Below are 17,357 nucleotides of genomic sequence, written 5' to 3' on the forward strand. Positions count from 1 at the left end.
GTTCTACACTTGGCAACTCTGTTTTGTTTTTCTTGAGACTCTGTGACCTGCTTTTCTTGCGCGGAATCCTTTTCGATTTTCGCGGTTTCCTTTCCCTCGCCCGCTCCTCCGATAGATGGAACTCCAGTTCGCCTGGCGAGAGACTCGCTCTGCTTTTCTTGTGCGTCTATTTCATGTGTAGAAGAACGACACCACGCGACGCGATTCTCCTTTTCCTGCTTGCTGACTTGAAAGGAGAAACTGCTTTTCCGCGGCAGACCAACGGGAGCGCCTTCCGTCGCCGTCACCGGGCAAAAGTGCATGCGCGCCGAAATTGCTTCGCCGCTGTCTGCTTGACTTTTTACCCTCGTCGCTGTGGAAAAAGCAGAAGTCGTTTAACTCGAACTTGCTTTTCGAAGGCTTCTTCTCACAGCTGCCTTCTGCTTTGCGGGGTTCCTCAGGTGTACAGACACCTCTCGTGAGTTCGCGTGCGTTGCTCGGAAATAATCAAGGAAGAGAAAACCTGCAGGGAAGTTGAGGACCTTTTCTCCTGCTCTTTTGTTTCGTCGCTCCTTTCTCGCTTCTTTCCTTTTCCGGGCCGTTCTCGCTCGACTTCTCTCGAGTTTTTCGCGGGGAAAAAGACATGTTCCTCCCCAGTACGTCTTTCTCCTCTCGCTGGGAAGGCGAATGCTCCTCGCATTGACAAGGAAAGGAAGAAAAAAGAACAAGATGTCGGGCGGCGAGCGGGAAAAGACGGCAGAGAAGAAAAGGCAGAAAGTGCGGCGCTGTCGAGACACCTGGAGACAGCTGAGAGACTTGTTCTCTCTCTAATTTTCGTCTTCGCGACTTCTCCCCTCTCGTCTTACCCAGAAGCGGAGTCTCTGAAAAGATCTACTACACGTCCTCCGCAGTTGATCGCCGCTTCTTCAACACTCCACTTTCTCGCCTTTCCTTCTCTTTTCCTCTTCTTTCCTGCTCTCGTCGCTCTTCCTTGTCACCCTGCTGTGCGGCTGTTCTATCTTCCAGCGTCTCTTCTTCCTCTCGCAGCAGCGTTGCAGCTCTGAGGAGCTCCGTCGTTATTATTCTCGGCGCGTCTCCCCTCCCGTTTCTCTTCTCTCCTCGATCTTCCTCTCTGCAGCAGTTTTTCTCTTGACCCGTTTTTCTTTCGAATTTCCAGGCGAAACACACGCGCTCTCACGAACTCCGCACGGGGGAGTGAGAACAGGAAGGTCTTCGCGACTCAGCTGTCTCTCGTTCCTCTGCAGGCAGAAACGTTCTGCCTGGTTTTTGATCGCCTAGGGGAAAGAAGCGACAACGAAGTTCGCCATGGCGCTCTCAAACGCAGATTTTCGTTCTCTCCTCAACGAGGCAGATATCTCGATCCTTTCTGCCGCCTCCGCCCCCCGCAAGTACGTTACAGGCGTCTCCGTGTTGACTCGCGTTTGTGTGGTTCTTCGCTGTGTCGACGTCTCCTTTCTTATCGTTTCTGCACCTCCGTCGATTTCTTCTTCGCTTCCTCTCTCTGTTGCTTCTGCTCCGCTGTCGACGCTCTGTTTCCGTTGCCTTTCGCCTGCCTCAAACTCTGCCTCCGCCTCTCTTTTCTCTCTGTCCAGGAAGAAAGGTCCGTCTGTACCCCACGCAGAAGCCGACGCACAGAAGTCCGACAAAAGTCAGAAGCGACGCGAGCGTTACTTGGAGATCTTGCGGAGGAAACAAAGACACAAAGAAGGAAGGGCGCCAGCGAATTACCCTGAAGATGGAGAGGACCGCAGGGAAGGCGAAGGAGCGCTCGCCAGATACAAAGACAGAGCGAAAGAGAGGCGAAAAGGAAAAGACGAACTCTACCAGCAAGTTGCGGAGGAGCTGCAGGAAATGAAGGAAAGAAGCATCGAAGAATCAAAGTACCTCGTAAGAGCGAAGATCCACGCGACGCGTATTCTGTGGGATGTGCGACTTCTCGGTGACGATGCCTATGCTGGCGTCAAACAGACGCTTCAAACGTCTGTACCGCTCCACCCAGGACAGGCACACATGTCGATGCGTAACGTTTCTTCCTGCGTCCTCAACGTACCCCGAGCGAGACTCTTCTCTGTCTAAACAGGCGTCCGCATGTCGCCTCCCCATCATGCGAACGTCGTCCGTCCACGCCAGTGTACTTGCATTTGCATCTGCACGTGCGTCTCTCTATCTCTATGTGCGCCCATGCACTCAGAAAACGTACATACAGACATCTAGAGAGAGCGATCGATAGGTGGATAGATAGTTCTGCATTTCCTGTGAATGACGACAAATTCGGATGTTCGCTGTGAATTTTTATGTTTTCAGGGAGGAGATGTGGAGCACACTCACTTGGTCAAAGGTCTCGACTTTGCCTTGCTGTCAAAAGTTCGCAGTGAATTGGAGAAAGAGGCCTTGAAGAAGGAACAAAGGTAAAGAAGGAGTTGCTCAGGTGCTCAAAGCGAAACTTCCGGCGCCTCCGTGTGCGCCTCGTCTCTCTTGAATCTTCGTTCCTGCGTGTCGTCGACTCTCCTATTTGCTGTTCCTCCTCTTCGCTTCTCCTCTGCTTATCTTCTTCCAGTCGCTGTTCTTCCGTTTTGTGGGACTGCCGCCTTCCTTTACACTTCCTGGTCTGCGTCTCTGCGCTCTCCCTTTCTCAGCTGAGGTTGCACCTTGTTTGAAACTTTTTCTCTTCAGTCAACAGGAGGAGGCGTCAGAAAAGAAGACAGCGCAGAAAAAGATGAAAATTCTTTCTCCTCTCGCGCGGCGCCTCTTCGACGTCCAGTTCGCGTGTCTCCATCCGCAACAGGCGCGCTTCGCGGACCACGTGAAGCGCCTCGAGATGGCTCTTGTCTCTGTAGGCACAAATCTCCTTTTCCGGATTTTCGCATATTCTCCTCGACCTCTTTCGACTCAAAAACGAAAACTTCTGCAAAGAATGACGCACACGCGTGTACAGCTGTACTGGCTCCACAGACACGCACATACAGTTCAAAATATATCCGCATATTTACATATTTCTTTGTATGTTTGCCTATGCATTCATTTATTTACTGAGAGATACACGTGTGAGGATTGCATGTGCATATGTTGATGCACAAAACAATCATGGATCCCCTCTCGATATCTCTCGACCGAGATACACAGGGGGAGATGGATTCATACGCACAAATATATATATATATATATATATACATAAACGTATGTATAGATGCATGAATATATATATATATATACAGATATATGTACATAAACATAAATATATATATGTATGAATTTCCTTATATGTTTCCAATTTCGTTCCCGTATACTGGTATATATGTATAGGTGTCGAAGGTTTGTTTCCTCTGTAATTTCTGATGGCTGCGTGCGTTTTGCGGGTCACTTGGTCCTGTGAAGAGTTGCGTATATGGGTGAACATCTCCGTACAGGTGTCGATGCCGTTTTTCGTTTTTCGACAGGGTGGATGTCTGTCCTTTGAATCCTGCATGCGTTTTCAGGGACAGCGGCTGCGAATTGCGAACGCGATGTTTCAACCTGGACGGCTGGCGTACAACTTCGAAGTGAAGAGCGAGAGACAGAAGCAGAGCGTGGATGGACCGCCGACTTTTATTTTCCGAGGCGAAGACGACCCCTCTGTGCAGAAAGCGCGGAAGAGAGATGCGAACAAAGAGAGCAGCATGGCCGCCGTTCTCCTTCCCAAAATCACCCGAGTGAGTGGAAGAAAGAAGACGACGTGAAAGGCAAGAAAGGAGAGAGAAGAGAAGAGATCAGAACGGACAGAAGGCGCGAACGACGCAGGAGGAAGACGCAAACAGAGCACCTCTTGTCTTTTCCACTGCCGTGGCATGTGTGTGTTCTCGCGTTCCTCGATGCAGGAGTTGCGGGAGGCGCTGGAGTGGCATCGGGAGAATCGGAAGAAGAAAAAACAAGAGAGAGGTGAGTTTCCGCAACGTTCCGTTCCTCCTCGCGCTCGACTCGCGTTCTCTGCCGTTTCCTGCGCGTCATGCGTGTGCCCTGCCTTCCTGTATTCCAGACTTTCCAGGTCCGACTCTATCTTTTCGGACTTCCCCGTTGACGTCCTCCGCCTCCTCTGAGTTCTGAAGACGCTCTCACTCTCGCGTTTGTCTCCTCCTCTCTGCGTTGTCTCTTTCTGACACCGCACATCGGTTTTTCACCGGGCCACTGCTTTTGTGTTCTCTTTTTTTCTGGTTTTTTCTCGCGCAGTGGCTCGACGACCCGGCAGTCTGAAGGCCGTGCGCGAAGTCGAAGGGCGACAGGCGGCGGGAGAACCTGCGCCACAACCGCCCATTGCCGACGACGACGAGTGAGCTTGTTTTCAGTTTTTCTTTTGCAGAAATTTCGCTTTTCTGTAGCTGCCGCTCCAGGTGTGAGAACTGAACCTTTTCCTCTCGCACTCCTCTTCTTCCGCCCTCTTCATCTCGTCCTTGGTCTCTTCCTGTATCTCGTTCTCTCGTGTCTCTCGTCTCCTTGTCGGTTTCATTGCCTTCCTGCTGGCTGTCGCGTCCTGTCTCTGTTCGTCCTCTGGTCCTGTCTACGTCGTTCGCTCTGTGCATTTGCGTGTGGCGCCGACTCCGCTCTTCGTTTCCTTCCGACTGCCCTTTGCCTCTTCACTCTCCTCTGCGCGTTTTTACTTTTCTTTTCCTTTTTCTCGTCTCCTTCAGTATTTTCGGAGGCGTCGGCGGCTTCGACGCACAGGAGGCGCTCGAGAAGGCAACTGCGGAGAAGCGAACTGAAGAAGCGACTGCCGCGGCTTCCCCGCAAGAAGCTCTTCCAAGGTAAATCGTTTTTATGAAAGAAGGCGTAGACGAAGAAGACAAGTGGCGCAAAAGAGAAATGCGTACTTCCGTCTTCGTTCCACGGTCTCTGCAGACACATATGCACACACTCACACCAACATACATATATACATATATATATACATATATATACATATATATACATATATACATATATATACATATATATACATATATATATACATATATATATATATATTTGTGTGTGTATTGATGTCTAGGAAGGTTCGTGTGTGCTTGCATGAGAAGGTGTACAGGCAAGCATGTCTCTACGTATCTGTTTAAATCTGTGTCTCCCTTTAGTCTTCACAGGTGCAATTGCATGTGTATCAGTAAGTCCCTGGATGTTCTTTTCGAGAGATGCGTCTTGTGACCCCGAGCAGAAGCTCTTTTCTTTCTGGAAAAGCAGCTCTTCATACTGCAAGTGCCTGCGCACTTTCTTTAGGAGTGGATGGTTCCTGCTACTCACCGTATCCGTCGACACTTGAGTCTGGCTTTGAAGGAAAGACTTCCTCTGTTCCCGTGGTTCACCGAGTTCTATCTTTCCGTTCCCTCGTTCTTCACTTATCTCTGTCTCCCCTTCATGTCTCTTGTTCGTTCACTGCGGTCGTTCTTGACTGCGGTCGTTCTTGCCCTTGTCTGTGTTTACAGACTCGACATCATTCGAGAAGAAGAAGGAATGGAAGTCGAAGAAGACGAAACGGATGTGGTTCAGCTTGGTAGGCTCCTCTTTTTTACAACGAAGGCCTGTTTCTCAGGTGCAGAAACTAAAACGCTCAAGCCGTTTGCTTTCTCTCCGTACAGAGCTGTCTGCATGCGTTGACGCAGGAGTACCTGCGTGTGTATTTGCATGGATTTCCGAAGATCGATGCTGTCTGGGAGAGAACAAAGAACGGAGGTGTGCCTGGGGAGGAAAACGGACAGCGCGCGAGTCGATGTACGGCGCCCAGAACATAATGATGTGAATAACGACGTCAAGAGAGATGTAGATGGTCTTTTTATCCGATGCAAATCGCGCACCTGCTTGACTGTCAGAAAGGAGGAAGGACAGGCACCCATGCCTTTCACGGGGGGATTTCGGCGGCGACAGTCGGGCAGTTTCAGCGTTTGAGGGGGCGGAGAAAGGGAGACTTTGCCTTCGGAGTCTGCGGCAAGAAGGAAGCCGGCAAATGCGCCGCGTGTCAAGTCTCAGACCACAGTGAAACTGCACAATTTTTCAAAGTGTAAGGTGGAGTCAGCGTACAGACTAGGCAGTCATGCCATGCAGCGACTGCAAACCGCGGAGCGTTTGTTTCCAAGGCGACGGCTGCGGGAGGGATGATAACATTGTGTCGTCCAACTTCGCTGGCAGGTCGACTTCTCGACTCTCCAAGTCCGGTCTTCGGGTGCCTTGTGGGTTGCTCTCAGGTTCCGCGAAACGCTCGGATCTTCAGAGACAGCAGGAGCAAGAATGGGGAGCGCATTCTGTCTTGTTTGCGACAATGAAGAAGCACCAGCGAAGAAGTACGTTCCGCTCTTTACCTTGCTGTCCTTCAACCTCCATCTTCTCGTCGTCTGCCTTCCTGGATCCACATGCGTGCATTTCCGCACACATTCGTATGCGTGACGTATGTCTCTATACACACATGCATGCATATGCACATATATATATATATATATATATATATATATATATTTGTGTGCGCAGGCGCCTGCGTCTTCGTTTGCCTCCTGGCCTTGTCGTATCTCCGCTCGCAGATACATCTGTCCAGTTGCATTTCTTGTAGTTTTGCGTGCTTTGCATACGTTGGTTTATCTGATGGGTATGTAAGTATATATATATATATATGTGTGTGTGTTTATATGTATGTTGTATGTATATGTGTAAGTGTGTGTGGTTTTTTCAGTGGTGCTGACCACGACGGAGGAGCAAGACAAGGGGTTTCACAGTGTTTTCCGACGCGACGAGCAGACGATGTTGCAGCAGCGCCTACAGGTTCTGCACGACGACCGAGAAAAAGATCCTGCTTTTGTCTCCGACACTTACGCAGAATGTTACCCTGGTGAGAGTTTGACGTCCTGTTCACGGTTGGGAGGCTCTGTTCTCGGGTATTAAACAGTGGCGATCGAACGCCTCTCCGGCTACTCAAAAAGTCCGCAAGGAAAGCAGACGCATGCGTCTTCGGCTGGATATCCGCCGCAGACATGCAGGTTGAAAGACGCTGTTCCCGGTCTCTCTTGACTTTGCCTGTCGCTCGGCGTCTCTGTGTCTCTCTCGAGGGGAGAGGCGCAGACGCGAAAAGATGGTGCCCGCAGAGGTTGGAACGTTAAAAAGTGTGTGCTGCAGTCCCCTGTAAATCCAAAGCCGCGTAAAAGTCTTCGAAGGCGCGTGAGTGGCGGTGTGCGTCTGCGTTTGAATTCGCGAGATGCAGGGGGTGCGAGAAACATGTGACTACTTCTGCTCTGAAGTTCTTTTGCGGCCGGGCCAACGTGGATCTGTCCGCGAACTTTCTTCTGGACTGAAGAGAGGTGGAGAGAGGACAAAGCAGGAAGAGCCGTCACAGAGAGAGGGAACAGGCTTGCACCTGGTGACTCTCTTGCTGGTTGTTCTCGCTCTGATGGACTTTGTGTTGGAAGTGGAAATGATCTGTGTGGCGCTGTCCAGGATTCGGGAGTGAAGTTGCGTACTTGGGCTACGACTCTGACGAAGAGGGAGAGGCGAAGGACACAGCGCGCGTCGACACGGGAGAGTACCGTGTTATTCCGAAGGGGAAGAATCAGCAGTTCAAGTCGAAGGAAGAATACGAAAAATACATTGGTAAGACAGAACGTTCAACTTGGTGTTTTTTCTCTTGTACGGCTCCCTCTCGCTGTTTCACATCTTCCCTTCCGTGTCTGCCTGTTCTCTGCGGGCTCTGCTGCCTCGGCACTCTTCTCGGTTTCGTTTATGCCTGCCCTTCTTCGTGTCGAGGTCTTTGCTGAAACCACATCAAAGGTGAACTCTTCCGCGGGAAGTCGGCGGTTGCTGCGTCATCTTTTCTCCTCGTCTCCGTTTTTTCGAGCCTCTTTGTGTTCTCTGGTGCGCCGTCGTCCGCCGTTCTCCGCATGCGACGATGCTGAAGGCGTACCCGCCAACAGCGGCGGCTGCTCTTCGGAGAGACCGGCCGCATGCGTTGTCGACCTCGGATTCCAGCTGAGAGTCGAGCTCGGCTTTCCCGAGTGTGCGGCTTTGACGGCGAGTCTCGATCTTCGGTCGCGCCTGACTGCGTCGATACTTGACGGTCTGAAAGCGTTGCCACGGAGAAGTCTCACAGAGCCTTGCCTCCTGCCAAACATGTCTTGTACCGTTTGTACCTACTTGACTCCTCAGTTTAAGCAGAACTGTAGTTTATCGGGACTAAAGTCAGCATAATCAATTAAAAGGTTTGTTCAGCCTCTTTTCGAGTCTTCGTTTGTGGCGTTTCGCAGGCGAGATTGAGTTCGTCCCCAAGGCGGCGCTTCAGTACGGTCGCCGTATGGCTGGGGAATTCGCTCCAGGCGGGAAGAAGAAGCGCAAGATGAACATCGATCAAGAGTGGAAGAAAATCGAAGGCATGTTGAAAGAGAAAAAGGCCAAGGCCGGCTGATGGGGACGCCTGCGTCGCTGGAGGCGTTCGTCGCCTCTCTCTGAAAAGCGCTTTTTTGCGTGTTCTTCCCTCTTCGTTGCTGGTTCTCGTGAAGTGGATGCAGGAACAAGGGTGAAGAGAAGGGGGAGAGGCAAAGCATATAAGACGCGGTGATGCGAGAGAGAAGACAGCTCTCGAACCCTAGGCTACACCCCTGCTGAAGCTAGGTCTCTCCTTGTTTATCTTTACTGGTCGTTCTTTCCTTTTTCTCTCGGAGCTCATCCCTGTCACTCAGAGTCTCTTTTTCGGCAAGGCGAGAGGAAGCATAAACGAAATCCTGTTCTGCTGCAGCGCGAAACCTTTCTCTTTTGCTGCTGCCCAGTCAACTGACCACGCAGCAACTTTCGGGTGTCTAGACACCCGGCGGTTGTTGTTTCTCGTTAATGGAAACGAGGTTTTTACTGATACCCGTCCAGGCATATGCAGACTCAGACTGCTGGAGTTCAATCCCCTGCGGCATTAAGGTTATTCCCCATTGGATACGTTCTAGGCGTAAACTCTGTTGATTCCAGTTATCACACGTATACCCAGCGAGAGCAAACGACCTCTCATATACCAGTGTAACCAGGACCTTCCTACTGGGAGTCTTCGTCGCTGAGACACGATATTGATTCGCTTTTTCTGAGGAGTATTATCTCCTACGATTCGGAGTAGTGCTTTGGACCGTGAAGGTTTTGGTGTACCCGATCTCAGTTCTCTTCTGCTTTTCATGACCGCCATGTTGAGTGCATTGACTATTGTGATATCCAGCGTATACTTGAAAAGTCGGCTAGAGACCGATGCTTGTGAGTCTGCCTTCTGGGATGCTGAGAAGCAAGTTTCAGAGAAATCTGGGATTTTCCTTGGCGCCGCGTCGTGTCAGATGGTGCTGATATTCGTTAAGCAGAGCATGCGGGCTTGTTTCACTCAAGTGTATTGCCACCAGCGAAAGAGGTTGCTCTATATAAGAGAATGTTCTAGAGCGCATACGGGCAAATTGCTAGTCGGCCAGAAACAGCTAGATGATTGAGAAGTTGCCCAAGACCACCACACTGCCCTGGAGCACAGAAACCTTACCGTGTCGTCCGTGCAAAGCCAGGACCGAGAACCGCAAACGATAACGAGGTCATGTATTGCTACTATCGCATATCAACGCAGGTATTGTCTCTGCGCAATTTATCGGCGTCGAGAAGAGATATCACTCAAGCTTCAGCGGTTCGTCTGCATCCGAGAGCGAAACCGGCTGAGAGAGAGAAAGGGTACCCGGACAGAGCGATAGGCACTCACTACTCATTTCGTACCGGCTACTCTGCCTCTCGATTGCCCCCTCTGGGTCTTTAGCCTTGGAGTTATGTGTAGCAACCACTTCCGTAGTTTCCCATGTGTTGATAGGATTTATGGACGCGGGGAAACGAGAGTCGAAAGGTTCGGTTGACTTCGTCACAGCTTGTGGATTTCAGGAAACAAGTTTGGCATTGCGTATTTGCGGTCAAATCACGAGTTGCAAAACTTCTGACGCTACAAGATTCTCACTGCAGATGGTGAATGAGGCACTCCTTTCAGTTTCCGTAGTTTGTACTAGGCATGCGGGCTCTTGTCCGAAGTACTGCGAGTTTGTCGTTATAGGGCTTACGGTTTAACAACGATCATGTCAACTTTTTCGTGGTCGCCGATTCGTTGCGCCGGGCCGACGTTTCTTTGGTGCACCCTTTGGTTTGCCGTGATCTCGTTCACATATCGACATGTGAAGGAAATGACAACGTTTTCTGAAGAACACCACTCCTCTTTTGCGAAGATAATGCGGCATTTCTGTAGCAGTTGCTGCTACGCTCTCAGACACTTCGACCGAGTTCTCTGTTTCTTGGGCAACAGGTCCTGTCGGGTGGAAGGTGCCCCACGTGGCAGTTTTAGGGAGGCACGGAAGCTGGAATCAGAGAGAGAAAGCAAGAGACGCAGTACGCTGGGTAGGGGTGGAAAGCCACCAGGATCAAGGTGTGGGTGCTAATGGCAGAAAAATCAAGATAGAGTGCCTCGTGCGCGTAGACTTCCCGACCTAGTAAAGAGAACTCTGTTGTGCTGCATGGTCGATGCACACAGTGTTGTAGTGTATTACATTTTTGTGTGTGTATCATGAATGAAAGCGAAGAGTGGAGACAAGGCGGTTTCGTTTTCGTGTGTGTGGTGTCGTTTGATGGTGCATGCAACACCCCAAGAGTCTGCGTTCTTTTTAGTGAAAATTGACAAATACGTTGGGTCCGCGTACCGTTGCAGAGCTCTCTCTAGAGAATAAACTCGATTTTCTACCGGCGATACGGCTTGCTCAAAGGTCCTCTTTCTTGCTTTTATCCACGTACTTTGGAGCACCAATCAAAACATCCTTTTAAAGGCTCGCCGTACACGAGGTTCCTCTCGTATCTACCATTGAACCGAACAGAGAAATAGAGGGACAAAAACTCGAGGCTCGCGTGTGTCAACTTTCCCCAAACTTTCTTTGGTGCGCTTTTTCCGTGTTCAGAAGCACCAACGTTTTCCTTGGTCTTGGGTGGCAACAGCCCCGGTCAGCATCGGCAGAGTGCTTGAACTGCAGCCGTCTAGTGAGGAAACATTGTCAAGTACTCTTGCCAAGGACTCCGTAACTTTGAAAAATGGTGACAGAAGTGCACAACTCGAAGGACGCTTCCCGTTCTTTACGAAACGGTAAAGTTTGCTTCCCACCTCTTGTCACATTTAGGCGGAAGCAGTTTGTTGGACTCAGCAAACACCTGGTAGCGTACCAAGTTCGTTTTGCCCACGAGGAAGCTGGAGGAAGGTCGGTTGCTAAACTTCTGGAAACATGCTACTGCTTGCGAAGCTTGAAAAAGTGGAAAGAATACGAACCGACAGTTATCACGGGTTACAGTCCACTGGCTAGTCAAGGGGAATCACAGAGTCACAAGGAGTCCACAGGCTGCTAGCAATATACATCAAAGTGACGAAAAAGCAGGTAATCATAACTGTTACTGCAAACGAATTTCTGTGGCGAAGCCCGCTCACATAAACTCGGAAAACTGCGGCTAGTAGCACAGGAACTCCCATCCGTTAAGTGCAGTAATAGGATTGTCGTATTTAGCGTATATTTGGAGAACCAGCATCGTTATACAAACCGCGCAAATATCACACTATTCGGCTGGATGGAGTCCTTCCTAAGCGCTAGAGACAACGAGATTTAGACGACTTGTATTCTTCCATGCAAATGGACACCGTTCGCCGTTTTATCCTCTCTCTGGACGGGCAGCTAACTATCTAGGGTTTTCCTTATAAAAGAAATACTACCGGTTGAGTTTATAAAGTACCAGTTACGTCGTATACTTGAATCTATTCAAGAATTGGTAGTAAACGATAGAGGTGGAGTACAACGAGTTTTGTTACTTGCAAGTGAAATAGAGGCGGCTCCTTGGAGTCTAGAAAATAAGTCCATCTATTTGACCGGAATGCCATCATGTCATGCTCGTGACGACCGATTCCGCAACAGAGTGAAACAGCAATGAGCACATCTCTGTAAAGTTTTCCCCGGTTCTGGTTGTGCCACTGCTGCTTCTCATCTTTCTTCATAGTCCAAAGGCGCACCAGTGTTCTTGGCTGGCGGCAGGCAAGCCTTTCGCCCTCTAGTCTGCAGACGGGACTCTCTCAACTGCCAATGAAGCGTTCGCCCAGCCTTTCGTATCGCGAGTTCCTTTACGTTTCCAACTAGCCGTTCCTTTCGCGTTTTCCTTTATCCCCTTCTCTCCTTGTCAGGTTCCGCACACACTGTAGACCGGTTTCGAAACGGAAGCGTCGATTTAGCCGACGAAACTTCTGAGTCAGATAACGAAAGTTTGTCTTCATGCGCGACGCCTCGGCCTCTGGGCGATCCGTTGTTTTCTGGGTCAGCAACACCCAGGGCTGCACCACTCCCTGAACGAAGTTACCGGTTGAGAGGCGTAAACGAAGGCGAAGGGATGGCAAAAGAACTTGCCAGATTCTCCACGTATGTTGGCAAGTACGCTCCGGCATTCAGGCAACTCCCCGCCCTCTTGAAACCGGGTCCGAGACATTTTCTGCCCGCAATTGGAGAGGTGGACGCTCTCCTAAAAATTGACCGGCCAGACGGTGAAGACGACGGAGCAGGTCTGGAACAGCCGAGAGAAAACACGAGACGCACTTGGGCAGGAGCTCAAGTCTTCGCATTCTGCGACAGAAAGGCGGCAGTTGTTTTGATTAACGTGAAACTCAGTGACGGGTTATCCAGTGCAGGTTTCACGTGACAGTCAGGATTGTGTGGCAAAGGCAGTGGGGGACGTGGAGAATCCGGGACGACCGCAACTCCACCCCAGCACTTTCGCCCTTTGCACGATTTGTACCAACTAGACTCCTGAGTTTAAGTTGAAAAGTTCTTTCTTTTCAGCTTGTGCCGGTATATTCAGGATCCCACCGTTATATTCGATGATCCTGTGTGTTCACAAATGTAAAACTCAAATCGATTAAATAGCGAGACCACTGGTACCCAGGAGACCGACGTATCGGTGACAGGCGAGCACGTGTGTGTGCCTAGCTGTACCTGTGGAAGACTCACCCGGAAGTATCGAGCACCAAAGGGCAACGAAATCGAGATTGCTCATGTGCTTTTTTGATCAGAGACGTTTCGATACAGAACGATTTCGGTTTGGTACCTTCACACTGTATCACGTGGAGGGGGGTACGAGGAAACTATCGGAACCCGATTTGAAAAGATGCAGAACTATTTTCTTCGTAATAAACAGCCTTTTGCGTCACATGAACTTTGATGTCCGGACAGGAACGGAGGAACTGGATGAGCCGGCGCTTCAGCAAAGCGATCCGGCGGCGCTGCGACTGGAATTCGGAGCCTTGCGGCCACTAAGGAATTCCGCTGGTCTTCAAGATATGGAAGTGGGGTGCATTGAAGACGAGGGAGAAAGCAGACGCATTCAAATTGACAGGTGGATTCGGACCGTTCAAAGGTTACGGGATCAATATCCCAACACCGAAAGCCCGTGGGCATCCGATGAACACGCTCCTGACTTTGAGTAAGCTTCGTGTGTTTCACTTTTCAACAAACGAATGCAACCAAGCGGAGGGCACCACCAACATATCCATCTGTGTGAACATGCGCCGGTACGCACATAAAAGTCGGCACCTGAATGAAATGCCTGCGAATATGTGTTCTTACTCCTGTTTCTGCGGACTTCTTGTGTGAGCAGGCAGTTGGTGAGAGAATGGCCAGATGAGTTGGCGTCGCTCTTTCTACCACATCCGTCGCGTCTCGCACTCGAGGAAACACATATGTCTCTCGCGCAATTATTGAAGCTGGGATGCGCACTTCTGGACGTTCCGACTCGTCCCAATGAGCTAAATAAAGCTCTGCATGCACTCTGGATGCTCTATTTCGAACTGAGAAACAGGGAGCGCATTACTTCTACCTAGAGCGACCGAGGTCGTCCTTCAGGAATTCCACTGTTTCGCTAGAGGAAACGAACTTGAATCTGAAAGTATGACCGCAGCTGCACCACCTGACCACTACACTCTCTTCTTTATCATTGATACTGCGTTGTTAATTGAGAGACCACTGCCGCTCAAACGTTCTGTACTTGCCCTCAAGCCCGGAACCTGCTTGGCTTTGCAAAAAGCGCATGCGTCTTATAGAGAAAAAACAGCGGGGTTTGACGTAGCCGTGGTGTGGCAGAACACTAGCAATCTGCGTGAAATCACTGCTGAGTCAGAAACTCTTCAGATGTGGAAGCGCGGATACTGTCCAAATGAAGAACACTGGATAGTATACCTGGTGTCCGGTGTAACTCGCTGGGTGACGAAAGCTTCAGCGACCTTTACCGCGTTAATACTCGAGCGGTAAAGCGGCTTTTGTTTCCTTCGACGTGAAGTACAGCGGGCTCGTTTTCATCAAACACGCTTATAAACACATCGCCAGCACGGCCTCTTGGTTCGGAAAGAAAGGTAAAAGATAGGTACGGTCACGCATCCACACAAACTGCGCTCTTGCAGGTCGGCCTTCTCCAAAATGTCTCTAAGACCCACGGGTAAAGGACAGTCGACCGTTTCTCTCAAAAAATGCGTAAATGCAGTTCCCCTAGAATCGCTTTTTACGTGCACTAACGCATTACAGATCTGTCCCAAAAAAGCTTAGCTCTGCGGTGTAGAGTCGCGTGGTGCACAACACCGTATTTGTGCGTTCGCATAGACGTCTCGAAAAAAGAGAAGATAAACAACTTGAGCGACCAATTTACACCTGTACTCGTTGACGTGTGCACATGCAAACGGGTGGTTTCGCAACTTGAATCACAACCTCTTGGGAAGTTATGCGATCCGCTGAAGTTCTCCTCCATGCAACACCGCATAGTAACGGGGAAACCCTCTTGCGCGGCGCGGTGCTGCACAGCCTCCCTCACAAGCGCGAGCACCTACCTGTGGTCGCTACGCTACATATTCACTTTTTGACACGTTCAGAGGCTGCATTATGGCCATCGGACCGTTCGTCTACCCATCTATATTCATTCGGCACAAGTCCGCATATAGATCCAGCACAGAAGGAATGCACACACGAGTATCAACGGCTGCCCTAGAAGTGACTCGCCGTCGTCCCTAGGCAGACTGCTCCAGATCGCACTCGATTCTGTTTTGAAGAAATGCGACGCCGGTGAACGTCATGCGGCGATGAACACATAGACGCGCGCTTTTACGCCCCATGGATTCGGATTTGTTCCCCCAAACAGATGGCTTCGCGCTCAAGAAACTCCTTCACAGCATGGCGCTGGTCGCCCTGCAGCTGGATGACGCTACCGTAATCGGCGTCTTCGATCACCGTCCCGTTGCAGTTGAGTTCCTTTTTCAATGCACGAACCATCTTTTTCAAATCCAATGCCTTGTCCAGACCTTGAACCGTAGTAACGCTCTTTCGACCGTTTCTCTGCTGATTCCGAATATCTGCGAGAAAGGCAAAAACCCCGTACAAACTCTCCGGTGTCTCATCGTAGATTACCACTGTGCAGAAACACGCGAGTGAATGGCTGATCGACAACGCAACAGAACCAACAGACACCCATTCAAATGAGATACATTCAAGGACTGCTGCCAAAACCGTGAACACCGTATCTGTCTACCGCACCACAGCAGCGTACCGATTCTTGAAAGTGTCGCGACACAGGCTTTTGTAGTTCTTTCCAGCTGGTTCGTGTTCGTTAGGTGAACGAATTACGATTCATAAAAAAGTCCGACAATGCTCTATACCTTCAATAAAACAGAGGTCGGAACTGGCGGAGTTGTTGACTTACGGATCAAATGTGTACTCGAGCCGCCAACACTAAACTGGGAAGTGTCGTTGGCGAAAGGATCGGAAATACCGAAATTATGCACTTCGACGGACATCAGAAAGTCTGCACAAAAAAAACGACACGCCCAACACGCCTGGGCCGAGGAATTTCAGAGAGTCGCAAAATCCCGTTGCACACTAAATATACACGTTCGAAAGTGCGACGTTTTCATTGCAGAAGTCGAAGCTGCAACAGAGCTGAAAGCCCGCGCAACGATGAACAGAAACAGCCCATTCGTTGCTTTTTTTGAAACCCTGTTATGCTTTTAGATCAACTACAACCCAACACGAGAGACTCTGTCTAACCAGATGAAAACTCGAAACGAACGTGATAATGCAACATAGCAAAAGTCGTGAAGCCGCTATGTGAGACCACACGTTTCCAGTACAACATAGAGTGCAGACGCAAGTGGCTGCTTCTATAGAAAACAGAAATGCAGCATACGACCCCATGCTATTGGGCTGCTGCTTAACAGGCACAAAAAATCAACTGTGGAAAAAGCACGCCAGCATAGAGCTGGATGCGTGTCCAAATGACAGATAATCACACACACCGCTTCTGTAACTGAGAAAACCCTTTTGTATGAGCAGCGTTCTGGCCGTAAAATCGAGAATAAATGTAGCAGAGCGAACTGGTGAAAAACAGGCACGATCAAGCGCTCGCACAGCCGCCAACGGCCGACCAAACAGCCACCCCCGGCCGGAAGAAAAGCTGGAAAGTCTTGCAACTCCGGCGATCCACTCGTCTGTACATAGTATTGGAAAAGCATATCCGTCTCTTTTCTCAAAAACAGTCAAACGGCGACAAAAAACCCGGTGACACTCTGTTCGTCTCGTACCTTGTGAGAGACACGGGCGGAAAGCTCCAAGTTGTTTTTGGGCGTCGAAAAAAAAAATCGCTGCTTCTTTGGAGAAACGCGACTCGTTTTTCGTTGCGGTTAACAGGAGGTAAAAACGCTCTAGGCAGTCACGCGACGAGACCGAAAAGACAGAGGCAGCAAAAGAAGTCCACGAATCAGAACGACATACACTGACGAAAGCTTTTGCGACTCGCTGCGCTGCAACGAAGACGTGAGCCGTGCTCGGCCAAAAAGCAGAACGTGTGGCTAGCAAGATGATCGCGCCAGATTTGTCCCGTGTAGCAGTTCCCTTGACTAAAGGCAGACTGCGTGTTTCGCGGTTTCGCGCGAGACGTGTGCGAAATGAGGTGACTAGCCAATTCGCCAGATGCGCATCAAAGGTCACCTCTGCTTCCGGTTCAAGCTGCTGAGATGGAAAGGCGAACCCAATTAACCTAATGGAGAGAGCCGAAATACGAAACATAGGTGTTGTCCAAACACCGTTCCACTCTTCGAAACACGGGCGAAACGACGTTTTTTCCCCGGGACTTCTTCTCGACCTTGGGTGTGCTTCAATCATTCGAATATAGTCCGACGTAGCGGTGCACGCACGCCCAAGGGCGACGGCTGGGCAGGTCGCGCGCGCCACATATAAGCCGATAGGTTGGGGAAAATAAGTGTATGTACCGTGTCTCGAAACTCGAGACCCCGAATATAAGCCGAACTACTCGACTAGCTG

At 50.2% G+C, this 17,357-nt stretch overlaps 3 protein-coding genes across 3 annotated transcripts; 2 read left to right on the forward strand and 1 right to left on the reverse strand.

Annotated features, from left to right (window-relative positions):
• The first annotated feature begins 363 nt into the window (after positions 1–363).
• TGME49_249360 (RED family protein) lies at positions 364–9,208 on the forward strand. The gene is made up of 13 exons (XM_002367229.2): positions 364–1,388; positions 1,593–1,887; positions 2,305–2,408; positions 2,674–2,833; positions 3,477–3,689; positions 3,855–3,915; positions 4,204–4,303; positions 4,662–4,775; positions 5,448–5,515; positions 6,204–6,299; positions 6,683–6,838; positions 7,441–7,593; positions 8,244–9,208. Exons 1-13 carry the CDS (start codon positions 1,306–1,308, stop codon positions 8,399–8,401), a joined length of 1,761 nt encoding a protein of 586 aa, XP_002367270.1. The 5' UTR covers positions 364–1,305; the 3' UTR covers positions 8,402–9,208.
• Positions 9,209–12,174: 2,966 nt separating this feature from the next.
• Positions 12,175–13,909, forward strand: TGME49_249365 (hypothetical protein). Its single transcript, XM_018780893.1, has 2 exons — positions 12,175–13,482; positions 13,657–13,909. The coding sequence occupies exons 1-2, from the start codon at positions 13,055–13,057 to the stop codon at positions 13,877–13,879; spliced, it is 651 nt and encodes a 216-aa protein (XP_018635031.1). The 5' UTR covers positions 12,175–13,054; the 3' UTR covers positions 13,880–13,909.
• TGME49_249370 (translation initiation factor SUI1, putative) lies at positions 12,896–17,198 on the reverse strand (the record flags this gene model as incomplete). Its single annotated transcript, XM_002367230.2, has 3 exons — positions 12,896–15,394; positions 15,742–15,843; positions 16,619–17,198. The coding sequence occupies 3 exons, from the start codon at positions 17,196–17,198 to the stop codon at positions 15,147–15,149; spliced, it is 930 nt and encodes a 309-aa protein (XP_002367271.1). The 3' UTR covers positions 12,896–15,146.
• Positions 17,199–17,357: the final 159 nt, after the last annotated feature.

Source organism: Toxoplasma gondii, chromosome XII, assembly GCF_000006565.2.
Source record: "Toxoplasma gondii ME49 chromosome XII, whole genome shotgun sequence".
In the NCBI taxonomy this organism is placed as follows: Eukaryota; Apicomplexa; class Conoidasida; order Eucoccidiorida; family Sarcocystidae; genus Toxoplasma; species Toxoplasma gondii.

Coding starts and splice junctions, on each gene's coding strand:
- TGME49_249360 (XM_002367229.2), top strand. CDS start 1,306: ATGGCGCTCTCAAACGCAGATTTTCGTTCTCTCCTCAACGAGGCAGAT. Junction 1,389..1,592: donor GCCGCCTCCGCCCCCCGCAA/GTACGTTACAGG, acceptor CTCTCTGTCCAG/GAAGAAAGGTCCGTCTGTAC. Junction 2,409..2,673: donor GCCTTGAAGAAGGAACAAAG/GTAAAGAAGGAG, acceptor TTTTCTCTTCAG/TCAACAGGAGGAGGCGTCAG.
- TGME49_249365 (XM_018780893.1), top strand. CDS start 13,055: ATGTGCTTTTTTGATCAGAGACGTTTCGATACAGAACGATTTCGGTTT. Junction 13,483..13,656: donor GAACACGCTCCTGACTTTGA/GTAAGCTTCGTG, acceptor TTGTGTGAGCAG/GCAGTTGGTGAGAGAATGGC.